Raw genomic sequence first — 27,970 nt, forward strand, 5'->3', positions numbered from 1 at the left:
CTTCCGGCCAGGTGAGCTAAAAAGCATAAATTTGATTCTGTATCTGTATAAAATTATAATTGTATTAGTTTTTCTCTTATTTCTTAGTTCAGATACATCATTTAAGCAAGATTTCCAATTTAAACATTCCACAAAGACAAATATGTTTTGTAAGTTTAGCCCAAGTTGCTAAAATATCCAGATTTAACGCTTTCAAATTTGTTGTCAGTTGAGCAACAGTTCCAAGGTTTTCATATTTGACATTGGAAGTGGCAAATAGAAAACAGATCAAATTTATATTAATTATTTGTTTCTATTGGAATAGTCTGGCACTTGGTTCAATCAGCTGTGATGCTTTCACATAGTTTGTGTACTGCAATATATTTCTGTACAGACTTACCTTTACTGCTTAAGCCTGTGTATATTTAAGTAGGGATTTTAAACAGTTCAGAACTTGTTATACTGACGATAGACAGTGGCATATATGTGGTGACCATACATCATCCTTTAATGTGTCATAATTATGTAAATATATTCAGAAAATTTCATTAAAATTACATTTATTAAGATTTAACAGTATGGCTGGTTTGTCATAAAGCAATGATATGCTATGTCAAATTAAAGGACTTTCTATCAAGTGATGAGTATTATCAAATCAACAAGATCTAATTGTAACGGGGGCCGTTACAGGATGTCGCCCAACGAAAAACACAAGTCCTAATGATGCCAATCTTTGATGAGAGAATATTAAAATCTGTCACTAGAGGTATGCAGTACCATGTGAATTGATGTCACAATCATAAGACATGGGACATGATTTCACACAATGTGACTATGTGACATGTCACACCATCATGAGACCATTTGACATGAAATTGCACCATCATGAAACCATGTACCAAGATATCACACTATCATGTCATCATGTGACATGACATCACACTCTCATGTGACATGACATCACACTCTCATGTGATATGATGTCACACCATTCTGCATTCTGACGTTACACCCTCATATTTTCAACCAATTTGAAGCCTCCATGTGATTGGTATGGCAACGAAACCTATGCAGTTGAATTCCCAGTCCCCTAATACACCAATATTCATCAAAATCTGACATAATCTAAATTTCGTCCAATCAGAAGCCTCCGTGTGGTCGAAAATGCAGTCCCCTACACCAATTTTCATCAATATCGAACAATATATTAATTTCAACCAATAAGAAGCCTTGACCAATCTGTAGTCTCTATGTGGTTGGTATGGCAACGAAACCCATGTGGTTGAATTCGCAGTCCCTTAATACCCCTATACACCAATTTTCATCAAAATCGGACAATATCTTAATTTCAACCAATTAGAAGCGGTATGGCAACGAAAGGAGTTTGGGGAACAACATTGCAAAATTTAAAACATCCTGGTGGACAAGGAATGTGTGACAAATTATTTAACCTTGAACTGTTACCTTGATCTTCAGTTGAAGATTACTCACTGATTATTTGACACAACTCGTTCACAGTATAGGCGGTGCAATATGGTTGATGGGAGTCTAAAGTAAAACTTTTAAATAGTTTTATTGAGCGTCCCAGAGACAAGTATTTTGAGGTGTTGGGGACACAAAAATGTGCCTCTCTATCTGCTTTCTTGCATCAAATAGTTCTCTCCTATATATACAAATATGATAGAAAGTGAAAGTATACCAGAGTAGTTAAATGTTCTATGGTTTAGACTAAAGCAAATCAATAAATAATAATCAACTTTGTTGTACATGTGTATCTTTCTTTAATAACAGTCAATAACATTGCTCTCATCCTCCGGGTCTGTCTTGTTGGAATAGGTCAACATGTCCTCTAAAAGTGACATAGGGTTTTTGTCGTACTCATCACAAGTGGTGGAGACCTCTAACAGTCTAGCAGTCAGGTCTAGAGCTTTCAGCTTTTGATAAATAGATTCAATATCTGAATCATTAGTCTTTCTCTTCTTTACAGGGATGTCCGAGTCTGGAGGGAGAGAATCGTGCCGTTCAAGCACACCAGACATATGCTTCATCACTCTTATCAGAAGTAAACAGGCTTTTTGACAGACGCTTTGATCATAGTCATCAAGAAGTTTGAATAAAGATTCAAAACATGCTGTCTTGATAAATTCTTGAAATGCTTGATCTAAATTTTGCTGTTTTTCTCTCTGCAGTAATCCATCAGCATATGACGGCAACTGGACTTCTGATCTTAACAAGTCCTTCTCCATTAGCATCTCCCAAAAATCCACCAGTTTAACTTTGACCTCCCAGTCAAAGTCACTGCTTGCTCTTTCAACAAGGACTTGTAGTATGTCTGCTTTCAAGTCTCCGTGTACAGAATTCCACATCCTGGTTATAAAACTAACACTTTCCCTTCTGGCAAAGGCTTCTGTGTCACTCTCCAAGATTTTCAGAACCTTCCTGAACACGTCATCCTGGGAAGGAAACAAAAACAGTTTTTTCAGCAATATAACAACTACATCAATTGATATTCTTATACGACAGTTATAACTTTAGTGCCTGATACTAGTAGCTGTACTAGTTAACTGTAGCAGCTGATCATGACTCAAGAGATCAGTATTTACTCATCCACCCCTGAAGACACATTCAACTCTTCCAATTCAAAGGTTGGAATAGTTCATTATGAAATTTCAGGGGTGAATGAGTTAAAAGTGTTTATAACATGCTGTTCGGCAACCATGTATTATTGCATATAGGTTTGATAAATGTGCATAAGATAACAGACATGTGATGTAATGTTCTAAACACTTTATTGCCTGATTTAGAGGGCAGTGTACTCTGTGTGATATCTAAGGCAACAATTTACCTTCTGTAACTCTACCAGAAGTAGAAGTGCTGCTTTAATTGTATCTTGGTCACTACTTTGTCATAATTGATAGTTTGTCATGAGAGATTTTACAGAACACATTTTTGACTGTTCATACTAAAATAAAAGGTTTGAGCATTACATATAATAAGAGGTAAGTACCAGAGTGATGTCACACTGCTGAAGTAAGTCTGTCGTTAGCTGGCTGGACTCGAGCACTCTCTGTAGACACGTCAAAGCAGTGGCTCTCATGTAACTGTTGGCATCATCCAGAGCTTGGTATACATACACACAGAGACGCCCAGACCTGATCCACTCAGTCACACCACTGTGGTCTGTAAATATATAGTACATGTTCCACTCTTAATAACAGAACTATGCTCTGCACTACAAGGTACACAGTGTTATCTAAATACAGGCAGCAGCTAGCCAAATCATTCTGTACCTCATTCATCTGACATCACAAGCAGGTCATTTAAGATTATTTTTTAACTAAATTTCAATAGGTAAAGGTCAGTTTAATATATCAGGTTACTTTTATGTGTTGTGAGCAAAACATTCAAAATTTTACCTGGACAACTTGACAGGAGTTTTGTCAAGAACTCAAGAGTTGTGTCCCTTCGTTCCCAATCGATGCAACAAAGACTGTGCTGTACAGTGTTGATAAGGCGTTGGCCAATTGTTTCCCCATCTTCATTGACTAAATCTGTAGACAACAGCACTTCAGGTGCTAACTTAAACAACGCATCTAAACATTTGCTGAAAGTCTGTAAAGAAAAGTTACTTACATTTATTGCAAAACATCTAATTTGATGTGTAAATCCCACATGTATCTTGTAATTTATTCCATAAATGAAAATAAACAGTCTCAACTGAACACTGCAGCAGATTTATTGAAAGGCTGAATAAATCAGAATTGTTGTACTGTATATTCTTTTACATGTATAAAACATGTCTAGCATTTCTTTAAATCATTTTTTGATACAGGAAAACGTTTGAATGATCATATCAACAAGGCAGAAAACGAATATTGACCTAGCCCTATCTATATTTTGAGCCCACATACCACAGTGCCATTCTTGATTGGCATTTTCAAGAAAAGGCTATCAAAATCTTAAATTCAAATTTTAACAGCTGAATCAAAATCAGTTCAGAAAAGCATTTTATTTCACTTGAATATAAGTGGTCAATCAGGTCTTTGAGAAATATAAGGAATATAGTACCGGTAATAGCATTACACTTAATTTAGTAAGGTTGACATACCACATTGTCCAAAGCTTCTGTTTTCACTATGTCTAGGACAGAGCAGCAAAGCTTCCTGGTACAGCCCCACCTATTCTGATCTACAATAATAAACATACCACACAATCCTCAATGTAATACTGCTTAGTTGTTGATTTTGTGATAATAAATTGTTTACTTCAGGCTTGAGATACACTTAATTAGCAAAAGGATGTTCGTGATATAAGAGAAGGCTTTTTGGGACATTGGGAAGGTTTTGGTATATGGAATAAAGACTTGTGAGGCTAAAGATATCTGGGAAAACACTTGTAACCTTGAGACAGTGTGAGCAATGCAGAATATGGAAAAGGGCTCGTGAGGCTTTGAGTATCAGGAAAAAGACTTGTAACTTTGAGGCATTGGGAGGCTTTCGTTACATGGAGAAGGCCATTGTAAGGCCTTAGGTATCAGGGAAAGGAATTGTAACTTTGAGGCATTGGGAGGCTTTCATTACATGGAGAAGGCCATTGTAAGGCTTTAGGTATCAGGGAAAGGAATAGTAACTTTGAGGCATTGGGAGGCTTTCGTTACATGGAGAAGGCCATTGCAAGGCTTTAGGTATCGGGGGAAAGGAATTGTAAGGCTTGCGACATTGGGAGGAATGCAGAATATTGAAAAAGACTTGTGAGCCTTTAGATATCAGGGAAAAAACTTGTACCCTTGAGGAATTGGGAGGCTTCGGGTATATATACTTAGGTTTGTAAGAATTTAGGTATCGGGGAAAGGACTTTGGAGGCTTTCAGTATATGGAGAAGGACTTATGATTCTTCAGGTATCAGAGAAATGACTTATAAGGCTTGAGGCATTGGGAGGCTTGTTTATGGAGAAAGACTCGTAAGGATTAAGGGAAAGGAATTGGCAAGGCTTGAGACATCAGGATGCTTGCAATACAGTATAGGGAAAAGGACTGATAAGGCTTTAGGTATCAGGGAAAGGAGACTTACAAGACTTTAGGTATGAAGGAAAGAACTGTTGAGACTTCAGGTACTGAGATATTAATCCATAACTCATGAGACTCAATAATAAGACTCACAAGGAACAAGTTTTGGCAAAATGACTCATAAAGAACAAGTTTTCACAGAAACTTGCAGTAAGAAGAATCAGGGAAATGATTCATGAGGCTTGAGACATCAGCAAAAGGATTTGTAAGGCACAAGTTGTCAGAGAAAGAACTCACGTTTGATGAACAAGTCCAAGCAGCTTTGTTGAACTCTTTTATTGTGAAGGAGAAATCGGGTGAAGGGAATCTGTCCTGTACTACTGTCATGTGTCAAGTCAAACAGTTCCACTGTTGCTTCTACTGCATCTTGGGGCTAATGGAACAATACAGCATTGTAAAGACAAGTTCAGACAGACAAAGGTTAAACTAATTCCATTTCATAAATCAAAACTTGAAAAATGAAATGCTCAATAATAAATTGACTTATTATCATTTGAATATGAGACGTTATACACTAGACCTTACGATGCCAAAGCCCATTGCAGGAACAATGCAAGAAGATTTTTATTAATGACCAAATGTTTTTAATGTGAAAAACTTACTCAATTAACTATGATTAGGTAAAAATATTCTGTCATTTATCTGTTTTCTTCAAATAAATGTAGCCTAAACGATGATTTGTATACCGTAAAAGTGTAAATTTTAGTGGACTTAAAATTCAGGGTATTATAGAAGCACTTTAGATGAATTGGCACACTCACACTATATGTAATAGGAAACTATATACAGAAACTCTAATTAGCACAGTCATAACTTAGCACAATGTTTTAAGTGTAAAAATCACTGAAATTAGAATACCTCTAAAATATGAATGTTTGATATTTAATCTAATTTACTGGTCATACTATTTTGTAATTTTCCTTACTTTTTTTATCCCCTTCCCAAGGACAGACATCAATTTTTTTTAAACTCGAAATGTTGAGTATGAGTGTATCATTGGTTAAAAGTGTCCATGTACTGCAGCAATATACTTACAACATCAGTAAATCTGAAAATCTCCAGCGAGTTCAGAATGATTTGGACACAGGTAGATTTGGAATCCATGTGTGTCGTAATCTGTCTGCTGTGCAGTTCTGTCGTCTGTACCAGGTGTGTGCGGCCCGTAATTACATACAGTGGACATAAAAGTAAATCTTTCACCAGTCCTTCATGGATCCTGAGAATAGGAAAGTCAAACGAAGTTGATTGTAACAGCCTTTAGGTAAATCTAATAACATCTGAACCCTATTGTATACAGTTACTGTTGGTATGNTAACCCACCTTATCATTTTTGACGTTATATATATATCGCATATTCCATATCATCTATTCGTTATCTCTTTTATTATTTTAACTCCCTTTTATTTATTTTTTTATTATCTACACATACAATGCGAATACTTTTAAAATGAACCATTTTATCTTATTTTATCTTCGCTATTCACATGTTTGTTAAAAAAGTAAAATAAATAAATAAATCACCATGGCCCTAAATGACCACAGCCGTCGATGGGCCGTTAAACATAAACAAACAAACAAACAAAGGTATGACTGTCAGCTTGTGAGCCCAAACAACATCATGTTGGAACCTGAAATGTTATACTTATGCCTACTGAATGATATACATAGTAGTAGCAGAAGCAATAGATACCTTCATGCAGTCAGCACTGATGTTCTTGTATCAAGTTACAGAAATATTTGCACCATTCAAAACGTCTGGAGCCAAATTATGTAAAATCTTTATAATACAAAAACAAATTTCCTTTGATATTACAGTCAGGGGTGTACAAATCCACTAGCCCAATGCCTGAGGCTTGTAACGTCAGGGCTAGAGATAATGATATTTACTATGAATATATATAGATGAGCAAGTAAAATGTTTCAAAATCTGCCTGAGGGCTAGTACTCTAATAGGAAGTTGTACACCCTGATGGACAATGTTCCATTATTTAACATAGGTTATACAAGACACAAGATCACACAACATTAGATACAATGCTAACATTTTTCAATTATTTCCAGGTTTAACAGGTAACTTGTGTCAAACCTCTAAATACATATATATATTTAGTCTAGATCTAAAGATAATTTTGGGGTTTTCTTTTTGGCAGTCCTTGTTAAAATTACTAATGTTACTGACATATGACAGCAAGATCTAATGTCTTCATTTGAAAGATATTACTGCCAGGGAAAAATCCAGGACAGATATACAATCAAACTCATTGGAGGGAAGTACCTTCATAATGGCAATACAGAAAAATAAAATTGTGTCAGAATTTAAATAGGGAAGAACAAATGTCTAATGATGAAGACATCCAAATTGTTGAAAACAATTCGGACTGTGACTCCTGAAAGAATATCAGAAAGATGTTTAACTTATGAACATCATGTCTACACTAGAAATACAAGGAAGACATCAGAGAATCAATACAATGTACAACAAATCAGCCATTACAGACCATGCTAACATACACAACCACGTCATAGACTGGAACAACTCTAAAATGCTTGAAAGGGGAAAAAAATGGAAATTGAGGAAAATCAAAGGATCCATTTGGGTCAGGAGGGAAAGGGAATCATATATTACCCATATATCTCTGACTGCCTATGTATTAACCCATTCCCCCCTGAAGTTTTGTAATGAACTATTCCAACCCTAGAATCAGAGTAGTTCAAATGTGTCTTCATGATCAGGGGTGAATGAGTTAAGAGTGGTATTTGGCAGAATGTCTTGATATTTTCTGACAGCTAGCTGAGTTTACTGACTGATCGGCACATTCTGGCTAAGTGACTTATTTTCAGCAGTTTCGGAGTCAAGACACCTGCCATTTGCATTCTTTGTTTAATAAAGGAAATAGACATTTTCGAGAGCTCAAAAATAAGTTTTCAATTACTGTTTAAGTTTAAAATAACGATTCACTTATCTTCATGAATGTTTATTACAGCTCTGCTAAGTGCCACATTTAAATTGATTTGTGTGTGGCAGATTTTGCTTGTACATAGGATTACGATCGCCTTCTAGCTTCATACTAGAAGAAACTTCCCTTAAGGTTGTGGTAGAGCATATGACTAGGAAGTCTGGGATCACGGGTGGAAGCGCACTACTCTTTTCTGTTACATGTGTATTTTTAACATACATACCTGCTTTCCAACATTTTGATGCAAATTTTCTGACTCCGGAGAATATCCTTCTCTACTAAATCCTGGGACAGCTGCTTCACTATGCTCTCAATTTCTCTTTGTTCCTGGACATCAACCTTACTGCAAATTGCAATACAATTTCTATTTATCACAAAATCATCATTCTTGGCCCCAATCATTTGTCAAGCCATTGCTTATATACTTAAACAGTGATAACAAGGGAGGGAACTTGGATAAATTATAAAAAGATTTTAGATTAAAATCAACATAAGGTATCAGTATTCTCATTAAAAGCCAGTTGCATGTAAATGTTCAACTAGCTATCCTTATCATGTCAACTACCTGTTTCGAAAACTTAGTAAGACCTCTGAATATTTAGAAATTTATAAGAGCATTAAATAAAATTTTAGAACATGTTATTCAATTTTTGCATTTATCTCCAAAGTTCAATTTTAATGGTTAAATCAAGATAATTACCCTATATCTTACCAAAATAGATGTAATAAATTTATACAGTATCAGACACAATCAAATTTTCTATCATAGAAAGTACAAATTTCTTTTAAGTCATATTTGTTATAATATTAATTATTCAGTAGATCTTATAAATGTCTATTGACAATTTAACACGTTCAAAATTTGCAAATTTGTTTATTCTTTATGAAATAATTTTAAGTCCTACATTTTCTTTCTTCTTAAAATTTCATTCCATCCCTATGCATTATGTAAAAAAGAAAAATTAACACCTGAAATTCCAACTTACATCTGTAGTGACAGCAATGCTTCGAGTGCACAGAAATATGTATCTTTTCCCATGTTACAAACAATGTATGCCAGACATTCAGACAAGTTACGTATCACAGTCCTGTCTAATGTCTCGATCAACAGACGAGGTATGTCCTGTAACAGCTGAAGTACAGAAGGCAGAATGGACGGGAGAGGACGGCTGTCAGCATCATTAGTAGTTTTATGAGCTTGGCATATATGATTCACAACCGATTGGACAATTGTAGTGTAGCTGCACTCTTCCACATATTGAACATCCTCACAGAGGCCAAAGTAATCTTTGAGAAAGCGAAGGACAGCTGAGGTCAGGAACAGACTTCTTGCATCAGTAAGTAACTGCCAACACTTCAGCACTAGTTCTGTGAATAACAGTGTTTGAGCTTTACAGTAGATCTATAAGTGGTAGCTATAAGTCTATGGGAATCCCTTACATGAACAAGTATAATATTGAGAAAAATAAGCATTTTGTAAAATAACTTTTTTATAACACTTGTTTTCAATATCATATAAAACTACCAAGCACTAAACATGTAACGAAGTAACATGTCTGGTCTATGTCAATTTCCATAGGTCTAATTAAGAAATCTGTATCGTTATATAGTTTTGAACTAATTATTGTCTATATGTTGTTGAAAATTCTAAATTCTGAGGCTAGAATAATGCACACACAAACTATATGTATTCACATCAAAATAACCTATACACTTTAGCACCAGGAATACTTGGTATTTAAATTAACATTCCTGTACAACTATATAATTTTAAAATAAATATTATAATGATATTTAATGATACATTATAAATACTCCTGATGACATTTTCACATTTCGGATGTGCAAACATCCGAAATCAGAATTTTAATTTCACATTGAGCTTCATTCACATGCTACTGTTGGACACATCCTTCTGATTCAACTAGGAAAAAGGACGAGCACAATAAACGGCAATACTTGGCTTGGAAAATTTAACTTCAACAGAAGGAAACAAATTGGACGGAGCTGAGGCTAGCACTACAAATTTTTGAGGAAGACATATGTACGTCTGAAACAAAAATATGCCATCAGAGTTTTTTTCTAATATTTATAAACAGATTCTTAAGAATTTTAATTACTTTAAAATATATACCTTTTTCAATCTTGTGTACATACAAACACTTCGCAGTCCTAAATTTGATTAACTTCCGAAGTGTATCAAAGTATCCTGTCCCGATGGATGGATTGTTCAAATCTTTTTCCTTTAAAACAAAGTCCATGAACGTTTCAACGATCTCTCCTTGTTGATTGTTGAGATCAGGAATCTGTCCTAGAACACCAGCAAGGTTGATAGAAAACACCAACACAGAGATTTCCACATCCTTCTGATTCAATATGGATGCAAGGAAGCGCCCCACACCACATTGCTCAGCCTGCTTGGAAGACTTTACTGCAACAGAAGGAAAGGCTAACAGTATTGGTAGTTTATTAGTCAGCTAATACTTAGTATAACCATGCATTAGGGCAATGGCCAGGAATTTACATTGCATTTGAGGAAAAGTACCCCTTTTGAAATTAGGGGATTCATTTCGGGGTCAAAGATCCAGCACGATAACCCAATTTCCTCCTCCAAATTAGAATATCTCAAAGAAATGTTTCTATAGCACAATTTTTTTTATCTTGTTACATGATTTCATTTCATTTATCCACATTTTTCTGTGAAAAAAAGAACTGCTGCAAAAAAAACAACCAATACACGCACACCTTTAGCTCACATCGAGACATCCAAACATGTGAAGGCAATGTATTTATTAGCCTGGTGGCTCAAAAAGCCAGTAGTTGAATTGTGCCTGATGAGGCAGCTCTGGTGTTGATTATTCTATTGAATTAACTGGTACTAAGATCATCTGTCAATACACCTGTAATATTCATATTATAGTTGTATTGACAGACAAAGCTAGTACCTGTATATAGACTGTGCGTTTTCATATACTCAAGTCAATGCAGTCATGTATTGAAATAGCCCCAGTTTCCTCTGACAATGACACCAGGATTTTGACAACTGTCAAAATGCCTAAGGCTAGCTAGTCAGAGGAAACACGGGCTAGTTTTGAAAGTGTCACTAAAGTGGCTATTTCTTGCTTATTGTCCAAAATAACTGACAATCTCCTTTTTGGTCAGACACATTCAGTCTGCGATTCATTTTTTAGCCGTAGGGGTTTAGTTTTGATCGCTTTATATCAGTATTGCCCTCCTTTGGTCAGACACGTATAAAACCAGGGACCGGTCATAAAGTTCATCCTGCGATTCCTTTTTTTATAGTCCGACTGAATAGCTTTATATCAGTAATGCCCTTCTATCAATACAATTCTGTCTAAAATGAAGCTGACAGTGACAAGACCGTCGTGTTGACTTTCACTTTCACTTTCTCATAACCTGTTACTTACGTCTCGAGTGTAGAAGATCAGAAAACTTTTGGAAACAAGTGTCGTCTCTATTTGTGCTTTGATGAGAGCCTAATGATTCCAATACATAATCTATTTTTTGCAACAAAATGCCGTCTTTAAACTCTCCCTCCATGCTGTTTGTTTGCGAGACACCTCTACCTCTTTCTTTGAATGTTAAGGGAGAACGAGATATACTCCGAACGTTATTTGGAAAAAAACGTCTTCTTTAAGTTCTTACCAGGAGACGTTCGAAAATTTTGCTTACACATAGCCTTTTGCTGTCCTATCATTATTTATATTTATAAAGATTTTATTAAAGATTTCTTTTAAATGTGGAACATTTTGTCATGATGGTGTTGTTGCGTTTTAGTCCATGCATGGTATATGTCTCACGTCCAAGGCATGCAAGGGAAATAATTCATTTACATGTCACGTGACTTTCCTTCAGCCATCTTGGGGAGCAGACAAGTGTACCGGCAGCAATGTTGTCAACGAGGGCTGCTAGAAGCGTTGCTAGATCTCTAAAAGTAATTATGTCAATACTCAGGCACACACTACTTAAAACAACAACAAAACCTTCATATATAATTTAAATTGATTTGTTAATGTGTGTGAAATTATGAACCGAATATTTCCTCCGCTTTTGACCTTGTAAACATCCAAGTTGATGATCATACATATTTCAACGTGTGTGCTCTAGATCTGGACCCTTCCACTAAACTTTTAAATGGATCGTACAGATCGTCTTTAATGCTGCTGTTTCATATTTACGTCGGACATTTTTCACCAATTCACCAACAAGCTAACTAAACTTCACTATTTAAACAACCTGAATGTTTCTAAATTGCTTGAAATGACAAGAAACAAATATACATGTATATGAGCTAAAGGGAAAGCATATTAATCACTCAAGCTAAAAGCAATTAACTCTGGTCACTTATGACATGGTCAAGATATGGTTAATTTAAGGAAACCACTGTGTAAGACTTTAAAAACAAATGGTTTTCAGTTCTGCTTCACAAAATGTTGTGCTGCAGTGTTACATACCAGCACTATTAAACAAGCATATAATTAAACATGGCTAACATGAATTAGTTTACTCATATTTGATCGATGATAGCACTGAAACATTGTGTGTAATCAGTTGGAGATCGTCACCATATTGGATTGTGTACAAACTGGAAAGTAGAATGAAAATCTCAATCTTTCATTTTTTAAGGGAAAACCAATGTAGCAAGCCCATGCACTTTTCTACAATACATGTATTTTAGAATATTTAGATAATTTTAATCTGGAACTTCTATACATAAGGAGAGGAAAAACTTGTTTGGTTTTAAATTCACCAAAAAATGGTATATAAAGTTCTTAAATGAAAGTGAGAAAAATTAAGGGCCAATATGAAATGGTTTGCTGTGTATATATGTTACAGTGTTGTGTATTGACTACATCATATACAGATCTAGACTTGTTCGATAGTATGTGTAAATGGCAAATTGCTGATAAATTGCATAGATGTCATTCTGAAATGAGGTGTTTAGCTTGGTTAAGTAATGTGGGGTTGAAATACAGAATGACAATTCAGGGTTAATGTCAATGTAACTAGTCCAAGATTTTCTGATAATGAAACATCGCGATCTACAGCACGTAACATCAAAAGTAATTGACTGTATGGGACTTAACTAACTACTGCCTTAAAAAATGATGAAGTTTTGGAAAATTTTTGACACTTATCATGCAATATATCTTATTTTGAGCTGTTTTCAAAGTTTTAAAAAGAAATATTCTTATTTTATAATTATATTTTTCACAAGTCGAAAGGACTAAATAGGTTAGGTGATTCACTACCGCTTGCTGAAATCTACAAGTCGAGGACTAGCGGACTAGTGTTAGTGTCGACCCCTGTCAATAGACCAGTCACCTTATAAACTTATAGTTACCAATACATACATGTATAACATTTGAATATAAACAGCATTATGATATATAAAGAAGTATACATATATTCAAATATGTACCATATACATCAATTTTCGATGTGCTTAAAATATTTACTTTTTATATCAACAGGGACAGGTGCGGTTTTATGCTGTGCCAAAACCTTCTGAAGATATTATCCCACATGCTAATGTGCCTAAATTTGAGAAGGAGCCACAAAAGGTAAAGCAGACATTTAACTCTTTGTTTTGTATAAAGGTCATTTACCTGGTAATTTCTTTCTAAATTCATCCAGATTTTGGTAGTAACTTAAATAATACTGAATCAACTACATGTACAAAGTATTTGAATATCTATTGATTTCATAATACGTACATAAATACAGCCCCACTTTATGTGAATTCATACTAAAATGAATTGACCCTTCACCGTTAGGTAACTTGAGTAGATTCAACCATACATTCATCTGGATGAGTCCATGATGGTTTACAGTGGTGAAAGGGTTAATATCACTGTAGTATATATGTGGTGTACAGTATTCTTTGTCATATTTGAGCACAGTCAAAAATCAATTAAACAGAAATGGATTTTATTTGCTGTGAATCAGAATAATCTGGAAAAGCCTACAACTGCAAGAATATTATGAAAACACTATTTAGTTGTTGTACATTGTCATGTCTGGTGAAAACTTCATGTAAGACCTTGATCACGAAGTTTATAAGATGCAAAAAGTATTAATTTTCCTTTTTTCTTGTTTCGAGTCATTATCAACTGTGTCAGTTCTTATATGCATTGTTAATTTATTTCATTTTGAACTAATTAGCCAAATTTTCAAGAAGAAGAAAATCTAATAGTAAATATTATCATATTTTTAGAGATTTATACATACATGTATTTGAATATTATTACTATGATTCTTTTCATTGAAGCTGTGTATGTTTTATTTTGTTTAAGGTTACAAAACTTGAGAATGGGTTAACTGTTGCATCAATTGAGAATGCTTCTCCCATATCAAAAGTGGGGATAGCAGTGAAGGCAGGAGCACGGTATGAAAGCGCAGGCTATGAGGGCACAACTCATTTCCTGAGAAATGCTCTCGCACTTGTAAGTAAAACACTGAACAGTCCATGGGAAATACAAATTTTCTTACAGGACATTTGGTCAGGTAACTATCCCAAGCTTGCCGGACTGGAACAACTGTTACAGGACATTTCGGTCAGGTTAGCTTGAAATACTTACCAGCGAGAAAAAAGACAGAAAAACAAAAATTACAAAAGTTGTTTGATATGTTCAGTAATTAAATTAAAATATTAACTTGGTTTGGTTTTGACAGTGGGTTGGCGGGCTTTGTCCCAGTCACGTAACAAAGCATTATTTTTCACTCTGTCAATGTCAATAAATGTACCAGTTACTGCAGTGCTTGACTGCGCTGAGTATTACAGGGGCATTTAAAACTCTTAAGTGACTTGACTCACGATGACTCTAAGATAGAAAATGTACGCCGGACATTTGGTCCGGAATTACGATAGTCGGACTGGTATATTTCGCATGAACTGACTGAACATAGATCACATGCAAAACATATTCCCTTCTGCCAATCAATGAAACTGTTCTAGCTCTAATTTACCTTTCTCAAAATGTCAGTTGGGCTACTAGTTCATGTCGTGCAAACGTTCACATGGTGAAGTAAATTTGCTTTTGAATACATCCTAATAATGAATCTTCATTATTTGTCTTTCCCAAGTTCCAATAACCAGTCTGTGTATTAATTACTATTTTTGGAATATCATAAGATTTGGAATTTATTTCTTTGTATTAATTATGCATATTTTTCTATCTAACTACGATACTTATTAGAAAACTAGATATGGAAACTTAGAATGAGCTCTTTTATTCTCCTTCTTAACACATTCAAATCTGCAGACAGCAATACCTTCAATACATTGGTCACCTCTTATGATAATCTACAGTTGGGTACAGTAAGTCTGTTATTTCTATAGCGGACTCCTGGATTTGCCAAAACATCTGTTTCAAATGATAAAAAATGCTTTCTGGCCGCAAAATCACAAAAGATATTATCTATACTTTATTAATACAAATTTATTTTAAATCTCAAAATCAGATTCTTTTAATAGGAAAATTCCATCAAACTTTAATTGGTAAAATAGTGCTACCCAGTATATTTGGAAAATTTTATTATGAAATCACCTCTAACATAAAACAGTGCATGAACTGCAGAAAATCTAACTCCAGATTATTTTAGAAGAAATGTAAAATTACAGAATATTTAAGTCCATAATGTTCTTGGAGTTAGTTTTGTGATATGAAGGCCTGGAATGTATTTCAGTGTAGTTCAAATCATAGCTAATGAAAACTTCAATGATCTTTCTTCAGACATATTAGTTGGTTATATGGATACATGTATCTAGATAATCTATTCAGGGTAAATCCAGGTACATTTTAATTCTGATAAACATCATTAAATTTTATCCTGCTAAATGGAGTTGACGGGACATACAAACAGGCTCTATCCTAATAAAATCCATTACCTGTAACTGAGCGAGATCGGGTTATCTCAGTCGAGGGTTAAGATTCTGTAAAAGAATCCCAACCGAAGCGTAAGCCGAGGTTGGGTGTTACAGAATCTTAGCCCGAGACTGAAATATCCCGATCTTGCTCAGTAACAGGTAATTGATTTTTGTTATCGCACCTTTTAGTTCGAAAAACAAAATATTTTGCTAAAAACTTTATTATCCCGTCTGGGGCCTCAAATGATAATGACTTCTTCACTACTTAAGCTAAATTTGAATGCTTCCGCGTAAAAATGTTGTCCGTTCTTACATAGATGACAATGTATTTCACAGTGTAGATTATATTTTATCTACAACATCAGGTATCTAAACTTCAAAACTATACATATAACGACTAAACAGAACATTTATAATGCAGATTGTCAATTTCAAGCAGTTACATGCGAATGAGTACATCGCACTGTAAAAATTCCGCGAAATGTCACGTAAAGGTGCAAGACAGATCGGACGAGATAGAAAAATCTAGCATGGGGTATGACGTGGGATATCTCTGTCTGAGGTGCGAGAAATGTTTGTCTAGATCTGCGTCTGTCTACAATATGTTTCTGGAGCACAGTTCAAAATCTGTTACTGATTTGTTCTCAATGCTTCCATCATAAGTCAATCACATTGTAAAGATAAACTCTTAAGGTAAACTCATACAAACCTAGGGCTGATGATATTTGGCTTACTTTATCATAAATCTTTGTTTTGTGTAAACTCCATGTCTACTATAACATCACTTTTACTTAAAAAGAATATTTGGGAGTGACATTCCACATGCAGAAAGGACACATCCTGTTGACCATGTGCCCCAATAAACAATATATTTTAGATCTAGATCATTTGCATGGAAAAATCTAGTCTACCATGTTAGTATATCCTGATCAATCATCAGTTGTTTCGTTTGTTTTATATAATTTGTAATGAGCTGCTAGATGTACATGCTCAGATTTTTTCATACATGTAACTGTAACAGGAAACAAACATATTTTCTGGCTATCCTAATAATTGTACTATAAATAGATATTTTGCATTGAGCAATTGAATTAAGTACATCAGTATACATGTAGCAACATTTGTTTACAAGTTTATAAGTAATAGCTGTTATGCTGATTGTGTTGATATTGCTTGTAGTCAACTGCTTCGACACATGGCGTCTCAGTCGTCAGAGAGATCCAGAAGAATGGCTGCAACATGAGGTACTTTATGCTTAATCTTACAATTTTGGTTAATTGTAACATTTCATTTATACTTATTTCATTTTGCTTTGAGCCACTTATTCACAGATGTAAATTTGTGAAATGAAAAAAAAGCAGACATATCGTGTGTTCAAGTGTGCTAAATATTCAATATATTTGCAGTGATTATATTTGCCCTGTTGATTATGGAGGCATTTTGGCCCTATACAAAAAATACGGGGCTTTTTGAGTGTAAAAGTATACGCAGGGCAAGACAGAAAAAATTGAAGATAAAAAACTACAGACTTGCACTAATTCCATGATAATAATGATGAATTTCCCTACAAGTTCCAAAAGACTACCATGTCGATGGTCCAAATTCCAACTGCTGCATCATAGACTATTACATTAGCATTTGTGATGGAAGCTTTATATATTTACGTGTGTCCAATCAATGTGAATCACTCTGTTGTTGTTTGTAAAGAAAATCTGAAAACTATGTACAATTGTTTATTTATTGTTTGTTTATCAAAAATATTTTCTAGATTAATAAGATTTACCCAGTCTTTTTTAACCGATGTTGCCTGATCGGATGACATATGTGACCACATGGCATTCAGTTTTGCTTTCAATTTTCCAAGAATCGTAAATGTAACACATGCATTATACAAAAGGTGAATCATTAACTGAACAGCCCAAACTTCTAAATGCCGTAAGTTTTTAAATACTGTTTCTTTGATTTTCAGGTGTGCTGCAAACAGAGAGTACTTATTTTATCAAGTTGAAGGCACAAGAGACACTATGTAAGTAGAGATTTTTAAGTGCATCCCCTCCCCTACCATTATAGTGGGGGAGGTAAACATATAGTTTTATTCGTGTCCGTCCTGTTGTGTCCCGTTCCAATTCATCATCATGACTCGACTGACTAATTTCTTCACAGATTAAATTTTTCATTAAAGTCTAATGACATGAATAAAGGTCAAGTACTGGAATACCCTGGATGTGTTCCTATTTCAGGGTCCCGAGTCAGTACCAAGGCCATCGGTGCTATGTATAGGTGATCAACCACAGGGTGAAGGGTCATGTACATGTCTAAAGATATTTTTTAATTTTGAATAGTTATGCACTAGCAAAAATTTGTCCGTTTTGAAAAAAATAAGCTGGGGAGGAACATTTCACAAGATAATGTTATAATTTAGTTTTATTTTCTCTTTTGCTATTTTCATGTCTATATTTCAAATAATATGTTATGTACATTATGTTTGAGTGTGATTCTTGTTTGAACCCAGTTGTGCTGCTAGGGGATTATTGGAATCCCAACATCTTGGGCAGAAACTTGTGTTAGACCCTTCTAAAGGGTCTCAAAGCCAGTATATAAATATGGTATTTTATCTTTGAACAGCCCGTAGTATGAATATTTGCAATGTTATGTTTGTGTTATGTGTTTTGATATGGAATAGAAAAATACAATAAAGAGCTGGTGGAGAAATCCCTTTGGGAAGTAAGCACTGTTTGATATTTGCTTTTTTTAACTTCTTTTTAACATTAAGGTGATGTTGCAGTTGCATTTTATATGTGTTGCTCAGTAGTGTTTGTGTAATGACGTGTTGTTGTATCTCATTGACAGAGAAGCAGGTATCGACATTATGACAATGGTCGTAACAGAGCCATTATACCTCAAGCACGAAATGAAAACAGTTACTGGCCTTGTGGATTTTGATTTAAAGACTTTACAACCTGAAGCTTGTAAGTAAATTATGAGGTATCTCTTAACCACCGTCACAATGTAATTCAACTGAGCTCATTCTCCCCTGAAGACACATTTGAACTCTTCCTGTTCAAATGTTGGAATAGTTCATTATGAATTTTCAGAGGTGAATGAGGTAATAATAATAAAGCTTTGAAATAATTACTCTTCAGGGTTATAAACACTTCACTATTTTATCGTTGTAATACACAGGACTATTGCAATAGATTATTTGCTCGTCCAACATCAATGTAATTAGAACAAGACTTCCTTCAGTATTTGACAGGAGGGCAATAACTACTGCCATAAAGATATGGTTAAGTTGTTAGAAATTTCAACAATTATCATGCATTATATCTGTATTTTAAGCAGTTTTCCAAAAGGAATATTCATATTTTATGATCTATCAAATGATATTGTGAAAGCACATTTTTTTAACAAGTCTGAAGTACCAGTTTAGTGAGATGATTCACTTTTCCTTGCTGAAATTAGTCTTTGACTAGAGGACTAGTGTTCATTATAGCTTTCATTTTGTACATTATTTTTTTCGTGTGTTAATAACAAACAGGAAAAAAGGTGTTTGATCATGAGAAGTGTTAATGTATACCATCAAAGGAACGTTATACAATGTCTTTAAAAACTTGCCTCAAGAAATTCATGGAAACCTTTTTTTTGCATTGAAAAATATATATAACTTTAGTGCTGTTTTGTATATTTTAGTGCTAATGGAAGATTTGCATGCAGCAGCATTCAAGGGTGGTTTGTCAAATTCCATCCATTGTCCTTCATACAATGTCGACAACATCAAATCAGAAATGGTAAGCTCACCCTTTGAAAGATTTTAATATGGGAAAAAATTGTGAAAGTAAGGTTTTAATGTGTTAAAAAGTACATCTAAGGCCAAAAAAAAACCAATCTTGGTTCTCGGACCAATTTTTTTCAAAAGAGATGCGGCAGGGAGGTATTTTTTTTCCATTTTACATGGCAAAAATAAGACGAGGGCGATTTTTCTTTATTGTATAGTTTGTAAAACGTTCATTGTGGGCATTACCTTGTCTTTTTAAAGTTGTGTAGAGACCCATCATAGAGCAAGCCTCCGAAAATTCCCCCACGATGTTCCAGACGAGAATCACGAACACCCCCCCCCCCCCCCCCCCCCCCCCCATTCCTTATTTGTACCGAAATGAGCGCCATTTGTACACAAGACTAATATGTCATAATCATTTTAACGCTTGCCTGTCTTTATCTTTATTCAAACGTTTTCTGGACTTGAGTGACTAACGAGTAAAAACGACATGCGGACCAATTTTCTCGATTTTTTTAAAGATGGCGACTGGCGCATTCACGATTTCTTTTTTATTACTTTCACGATAAAATCTGCAATGCGGTGCCCTAAAATGAAATGCGCACGGGCCTGAGAACCAAGTAATCAATCCTTTTAGGCCTAATGTTTCAAAAGCTTGAAAATTCCTAATAATTGTTAATTATTGTTATCTAAAGCTATTAACTTAATATCCCAGGTGATTTCACCAGATATCTCTTCTGTTTGTATTTAACATCAGGTTATATAACATTAAGTAAGAATTACGAAAGCTCAACCAGAGGTAAATAACAACAAGAGGTTAAACTAGTATCTCAAAACATGGTGCAAATATTGATATATATATTAATGGTGTTAAAGAACATTAGAAAACACAGCAGGGAAAATCCTGGAATTTTAGAGCAGTGGGCCATTTCAGCAATTTTTAGTCAATATGAAAATTAAGAGGGCCATTCTATGTAAAATTAAAAGAAAATAGGAACATGGGGGTGTCAATTTCAGTTTTGACGGGTCAATGGCCCCTTCCAGAAATATCCCTGCACAAAATAGCAATGCATTTACATACAGCCTTGTAATCAGTGTTTAATATCTGCTGAATTAAAGTGCAGTATTGTCCAATTAAATTATTAAATATAATGTAAAAAGTGAGACTAGCTATTAGGCATTGAAGTATCTTGGTAAAAACACATTCAACAACTGTTAAAATAACATTATATACACATTTGCATATGAAAAACAGAATGAAGTGTTCTCATTGACATAATTTGAATAAACAAAATAAAGGTTAAATTTCCATTTTTCTTGAGAGAAAAAAATATGAAATAATTCTTTATTAATATAAAATCACATGATGTTTCTGGTGCATATCATGTTATGAAACAGGTTTCAGTGAATTTCATAAGAGTCTAACTTTTACTGAAGTATGTTTATTTTCGAAATTGATAATAATTTCAAAACCCGGTAATTGATATACAGAGTTATCAGACAGTTGAACATAATTATAATAATCTGTAAGCTGACAATTAGTAGATTTTGACTTATCATTAGCAACTCACAACATGGCTTTTCCATATGCAATGTCCATATTTCGTGACTTTGATCCTGGTGAAATTTTGTCTTGATTCAAATTTTATTTTTTTTGTCCCTAAACAGATGCATGCATACAGGCTGTCACTCTTCAAGGAGCCCAGAATGGCCTTTGTGGGCATTGGAGTAGATGCAAACTTCATGTTAGAAAAAGCAAAGCAAATTCCTGCTAGTCTAAATTTACTTGGCACAGCAGTAGAAAACACATCTAAATATGTTGGTGGTAAGTATTTAAATGTTCTTTCCGAGCTCTTCAAGGTATGAATTAATATGTGGTGGTTATACACCAACTTCCACTGTATCCCTATCCATTTTAAGGCAGTTCTGAAAGTGGTCAATTGAAAGGCTAGGACAAATGTATATAAAATAAGATCTATTCCAGAAATAAATACATCATGTGATAATTAGCATAAATTAGCGTCAATAGTTAAATGATGTAAAATAGCTCCCAAGTCTTGGTAAGTAATGGAGCTAGTAGTAATTACTCCTGTCCATTATTAGGGCCCCGTATCGGAGACCGATGTACATGAAACTTGGTCAAGATGTTCAGTTCACAAAAATACACATTGAGGTAAAATGTCAAGGTCAAAGGTCAAGGTCATTAGGTTCAAAGGTCAAGGTCAAATTTTACATCTTTTCACTGATGAACATTTTGTTATGACATGATGAAGCAAAGTTGTTCGGAATTACACAAGGAGTCAATTGACCAAAGGTCAAGGTCACTGGGTCAAAGGTGAAGGTTACATTTTGTACCTTTTCCCTGATGAACATTTTGTTATGAAACTATGAAGCATTGTTGTTCAGAACTTAACACAGAGTCAACTGACCTTAGGTCCAGGTTACGGGGTCCAAAGGGCCAAGGTCAAGTTTTGTATTTTTTTACTGATGAACATTTTGTTATGATATTAAGAAGCAAAGTTGGTCGGAATTAAAGAATAAGTCAAGTGACCAAAGATCAGGGTCACTGGGTTAATGGTCAAGGTCATTTGGGTCCATAGGTCAAAGACAAAGTTGATCTCTGACTTTGACCCTGGCTCTTGATGGAGGAGGTATATAAGGTGAAATACAACAAATTAAAGCTAACAAATGAGTATTGCACAGGTATTTACATTTCTGTTAGCCCAGCAAATATGGAGGTGGAAGGAAACAAGACTCGCATCATAGTACATGTAAAATGTATATTTTGCTTCCTTGCGATTCTTTTTGAAGTCCAAATGTCAAACGTCAAGCTCAGCTATATGGGCAGATTGCTTCTTGATGATTATGGGGGATATATTGCCACAAGACGGGGCCCTTACTGACCTGTCAGTGTTCAAGTTACATCTCGGTTACATTCCCGTGTCCTAGTTGAAACAAAACAGGTGACGCAGAAATATTCCGCGATAAAATGAACGCACTTGGGTTGAACAGTAGGCAGAGCTAAAAAATGCACACTTTCGGAGAATAAATAACAATAATAATATGTTCTTCTTTCATGCCTCCACTGAATTTAACATATCTGAAAATCTTCATCTGGATTGATAAGAAAGAAATAACGCAAAAAAAGCAATAGTCAGCTTTTAAGTTTCTGTCAGGCACGTCTGGACCCCTCAATCTACATGTGCCAAATATTCCTGAGGTCAGCCTCGGTTCAGATCTGCGTCTGTGGATTTTACTTCCCAGGTTCAACCATTTCAACTGATTGAACCTTAAACGTGAAAGGGGCCCTGGTCCAAAAGGTGGTCCCACCCTTCCTTTAATTAAATCTCACTTTACCATTTAAAGATTTCAATACTGTTCATCTCCTAGTTAGGTGCTGCCTTTTTGTCCCTAGTCCAGGGGGGGGGGGGGGGGGGGGGTTTGGGGACACCCTTCATTTATGAAATGTTGAGTCCCCTTTGATCAGGAATTCTCCATTCCAAATTTGGTCAACATCTAGTAGTCTTTAAAATTAAAAATTGATGTAATCTGCACCACAACATACTTACTTTAGCTCACTTGCCCTTCAGGTAAGTGAGCTAAAAAAAAAAAGAAGACAAGAGATTCTTGAAAGTATTTAGATAACCATAGTAAAAATTTTGATATCATGGATATCATATACAACTTTATTATTTATGTCTTCAATTTGCATATGAAACAGTATTTAGATGCATTTAAAAAAAAAATCAGTTATTTATAAGTCTTTTCAAGTTTTGTTTTTTATTGTTTGAAGGTGAAAGCAGACACCCAACAGGTGGTGATTTGACTTATGCCTCTCTAGTGACAGAAGGACCAGGGTAAGGATGAAATATTTATCTCCTATAACAGACAACACAATTTCTTCTAAAAACTAACATTGTATTGACTGATGTCACAATTAAATATTTTTATACTTTAGTAATCATCACTCATTCAACAAATTTGATTTCAAATGTTCCAAGTCAGGACCACTTTTTATTTTCAACATCAGTTACAGCATATGTAAAGTAAATTGTTCATACTTAAATATGCTGATAGTAGTAGTTGATCAAACCATAGATACCTATCATGGACGAGGAAAAAGAATCACTGACACACTTTATATATAGAAAGGTGTAGACATCCTCTAGAAAGATAAACATTCAAGTCATAGGAGTCTAATGTATTAAAATTTAAAACGACATCTTCTTAATATCCAAATTGCCATTGCTTACATAATAAAAAGGATACTAGAAAATTTCCATAAGAGATACTAGGTAATGAACATTTCTATTTATTGATGTCTTTAGTCTGACCAGCAAAGATGCAGCATCTGCAGCAGTATTGCAGTACGTGATGGGTGTTGGGCCCTCAGTCAAGTACAGCCCGGGACTTGTCAGCAGACTGGGAAAAGCGGTGCATTCTGCCATGGGAAATGATAATTTTGCCGTGAGTTGATCTTTCAGCTTTGAAGGCATTCTTTGATCATTTCTGTTTGTGACATACAATGTGGTTACACAATTTAAACAGTTTATTTTTATCTCGCATACAATCTATTTTTAACTCTGACCTTGACCCATATCCACGTTTTAAATATTTCATACATTATCCTGTTTGGTTGGCCCAACTTTTCTGATTTTAACATTACAACAAAAGCACCAATTTAGCAGACGTAAAAATGCCTAAACAGGAACTTAACATTTTGAAGTATCGTTCTTCTTTGACTTCATGATTGTCATCATCAAATTAGTTGCTGTCATTCATTTCTTGCAGATTTCTGCTGTAAATCTGCCCTACTCCGACACTGGTTTATTTGGATTCTCTGTGGCTGGAAACGCATCAGACATGGAAACTGTAAGTTGTTTTTAACTATCATACAATGGATTTGATCAATTTGAAAGTTTGTTGAGGTTATTTTGATAGGGAGAAAATTATATCAGCACATGTAATATTGATATTACTTAGTCATGGAGAATAAATTGAATACCTGGGTAAATTATTTTGTTGTCAAAAATTAAGATAAAACAGTTCAATTATGACATGTAGTTTGCCATGTGCACCACAACGAATTAAAACGTACTGAGTAACTTCTATTTTGCAGTTTGGCTTCTCTCAATGATAAACAAAAAGAAAGTCAGTTTTAAAATAAACTCTTTGCACTTTTTGTGTATAGATCATGCAAGCAGCTGCAAAAGAGTTTGCTGCTGTGACAAAGAGCGGAGCGATATCTGATCAGGCAGTAACCAGTGCCAAGTAAGTAAGGAACTCAATGGTAGAAATGTTTTAGATGTTCGTGCAAGATTGAATCAGATAGTGGACTAGTTAAATATCAATGTACTCATGTACTTCAACAGAAGTGAAATAATGACATAGATAAAAGAGTTATACGAAACACACTGAAAATGCACTGCAAGGCAGAAACCAAAGCGTACAAGAGCAATATGATATAAGGACTCCCACAACTTAATCATTAACTATAAGTTATTATGTCTCCCCTTCGAATGAAGGTAGACATTGAATTAGTACTGGTTCTTCTTCAGGTTCTCCTAATCGCAACTTGTCTGGGACATAAATTTTAAACCGTTAAAGATATCTTGATGAAACTTGAGGTATGCCTGCATCACCCACAGAAGGTGCACAGTGCACTGGAATTAGGTCACTTTGACCTTCACCTCAAGGTTAAAGGTCAAATAAGTGCAACATTTTCAGTAAATTCCTGTCCAGCCCGTAAATTTTAAACCATTAAAGATATCTTGATCAAACTTGAAGTATACCTGCATCACCCACAGAAGGTGTGCAGTGTACTATAATTAGGTCTCCTGCCCCACTAAATACAGAGTTATGGCCCTTTGTTTCTTTTTAATACCAAAACTTGTCGGGAGCGTAAGTTCCATGTTATTTCACCTACGTTGACCAAACTTACTATATATATGTATCTTGAGAAGGTGGAATCTCTCGCACTGAAATCAGGTCTTGTGCCCCACTATATACATAGTTATGGCCCTTTGTTTATTTTTTATATCAAAATTTGTTCACCTATGTTGACCAAACTTGCTATAGTTATGTATCTTGGGAAGTAGGAGTGTCACATTCTAAAATCTGGCCCATGCCCGACTATACACAAATCTGTTATTGAAAAAAACACCACGAATTTCCAATGACGTTTTTCTTTTGGAGTGAAAGTGAAAGGTTATCAGATAGATATTGTTTGACAAGAATCATTGATGTGTGCATTATCATTCAGTGTGTCAGTTTTATTTATTGTAATCCCTTTCACTTTATGTATGTAACATTCACAATTATCAAAGAAATCGTAAATATAGCAACTAATGATACAGTACATAGTAAATATGTTTTATTGTATACATTAAATGACCTAAATACACTAAGTTTAAGTTTATTAAAAAATAATGAGCCAATAGAGGAACCAGATTGTAATCAGATGTGTGATAATTCCTATTTTTATATACATGTAAATGTGTCTATAGTACCATAGCTGCCGAAACATAACCAAAATTGTTGAGACAATTTAACATGAACCAGAATAATTTTAAAGTATAATGGTTTAGACTTTACACACCTTAATCTTGATGTGACATTTCTATTCTTCCAAATATGCATATTGGCTAATATGGGGAGCCATATGTTTTAGTTCACAAAAGAAATTTCTAGTTACTAATCTTTTGAGGTAATAGTGTTAATATCAAAAGTCCAACTCTAATGACAACTGTCTAGATTCATAGATACAAACCTGACAAAGGCTTCAAAAGGCATTGTTTGACAGGTTTAGTGGCAAATAAGAGCGCTACAGGCTTCTGTTTTTGACAACCAGAAGTTCACAAGTGGATCAGGTGATGCAGGTTGGGAACACACCCTGACTTTTGACCCGTTATAAATCTGCCATTACATATTAAAATCAACTAAAACTAAACTTTTTTCCAAAGTTAAATATTTGTAGACTTCATTCAATAAAATATGTGTCAATATTTACACATTTTAATTACTCAGAGGCACTGTATTTAATCGGAACAAATTTCAGGTCAGGATTACAATAGTAAGAAACGCATGAATATTGGCCGATTTATTTGTGCGAGTCCTATAATACAGTGGCTGCAGGCCTAGGGCTTGACTGAATTTTCTTTATATTTGAAATCATAGGGAAGAACAGAATTGTCATGATTCCCTGTAATATGATTCAGCTATTACAGAATATCTGCTTTATTATTATTAGAGGAAATTTGTTGTTGCCAAGAATATGTTTAATTCAATTGATGTGCTATGTATAATCTTACTTACCTTGTAATTTTAGAAATCAACTCAAAGCAGCCATACATATGGATTTTGAAAGTACAGCCAGTATAGCCAACCACCTAGCTGTTGAATCTTTGATGACCGATAAACCACGAGAACTCGGTGACTTACTGACGACTGTGGACAGCGTATCAGCAGCAGATGTCGCTAATGTAACTATTGGTTTATATCAATGTTGGATATTCTGGGCAGTGTATCAACGTTGTTAATAGAAATGCTTGCTGTCAAATCGCACAACTTACACTGAAGGACTGAAAAAATCAAATATTTCTTTTTTGATTGAACAAAATTTTATCTTTTGCTGAATTTATTTATATTCAATAATTTGATACAGCTTGTTATAATTAATTGCATTATAAACAGGTAATACTACTGAGGTTTACTGTTGATATCATATCAAATTATAATAATAAACAAATAAAGAAAATACATTTGTATAGCGTCTATATATAATTTGCAAAATTACTCCAAGGCGCTTTGCAACGCATGTAAATTGTAATCCTACAGTGACAGTTATATATAAGTACACAAAAAGGGAATACAAATTATAGATGCATTTATTATACAGAGGTTCTATATTAAACTGAACTTTTATTAAGTGACAATATTAACACTCGATGAAAAACGGAATTTAACATTATAACTTTCTCACTACACAGGTTGCAAAGAAGATCATCAACGGGAAGCCGACCATGGCCTGCAGAGGAAACCTCTCCTGGACACCACGTTTGGTAGATCTGATGTAGACAGTCACAGGAAGTATTCTCCATATTTCTTGGTGTGCATTATTTTGGTTCCATGTGAACAAAGACATCCTGTGGGGACTGTGGCTTGTTGCAGAAATTCATTCATGCAACACTTCTCCTTAACAAAGGAACACAGTGCATTGAAAGTAGTGTTTGAATGGACATTTATAAAAATTGTTGTTGAAAAAAACTGAATAAAGAATGTATTTATTACGTGACAAGTTGTT

At 34.6% G+C, this 27,970-nt stretch overlaps 2 protein-coding genes across 3 annotated transcripts; one reads left to right on the top strand and one right to left on the bottom strand.

Annotated features, from left to right (window-relative positions):
- Nucleotides 1-1,718: 1,718 nt before the first annotated feature.
- LOC110451227 (BRCA1-associated ATM activator 1-like) lies at nt 1,719-11,605 on the bottom strand. 2 transcript variants are annotated; one of them, XM_021499143.1, is made up of 10 exons: nt 11,431-11,605; nt 10,137-10,433; nt 8,989-9,370; nt 8,226-8,345; nt 6,081-6,261; nt 5,283-5,418; nt 4,088-4,167; nt 3,396-3,591; nt 2,987-3,159; nt 1,719-2,432 (listed from the first exon to the last, which is right to left on the bottom strand). In XM_021499143.1, the coding sequence occupies exons 1-10, from the start codon at nt 11,561-11,563 to the stop codon at nt 1,761-1,763; spliced, it is 2,370 nt and encodes a 789-aa protein (XP_021354818.1). In that variant the 5' UTR covers nt 11,564-11,605; the 3' UTR covers nt 1,719-1,760. The 2 variants fall into 2 exon arrangements, with proteins under 2 accessions (XP_021354818.1, XP_021354819.1); XM_021499144.1 differs by lacking the exon at nt 11,431-11,605 and adding an exon at nt 10,948-11,408.
- Nucleotides 11,606-11,856: 251 nt separating this feature from the next.
- On the top strand, nt 11,857-27,961 carry LOC110451228 (cytochrome b-c1 complex subunit 2, mitochondrial-like). The gene is made up of 14 exons (XM_021499146.1): nt 11,857-11,957; nt 13,498-13,587; nt 14,320-14,469; nt 17,073-17,137; nt 17,863-17,919; nt 18,744-18,862; nt 19,584-19,681; nt 21,337-21,493; nt 23,462-23,525; nt 23,997-24,135; nt 24,460-24,540; nt 24,860-24,939; nt 26,996-27,149; nt 27,657-27,961. Exons 1-14 carry the CDS (start codon nt 11,913-11,915, stop codon nt 27,741-27,743), a joined length of 1,386 nt encoding a protein of 461 aa, XP_021354821.1. The 5' UTR covers nt 11,857-11,912; the 3' UTR covers nt 27,744-27,961.
- Nucleotides 27,962-27,970: the final 9 nt, after the last annotated feature.

Source organism: Mizuhopecten yessoensis, unplaced genomic scaffold, assembly GCF_002113885.1.
Source record: "Mizuhopecten yessoensis strain PY_sf001 unplaced genomic scaffold, ASM211388v2 scaffold5877, whole genome shotgun sequence".
Lineage (NCBI taxonomy): Eukaryota > Metazoa > Mollusca > Bivalvia > Pectinida > Pectinidae > Mizuhopecten > Mizuhopecten yessoensis.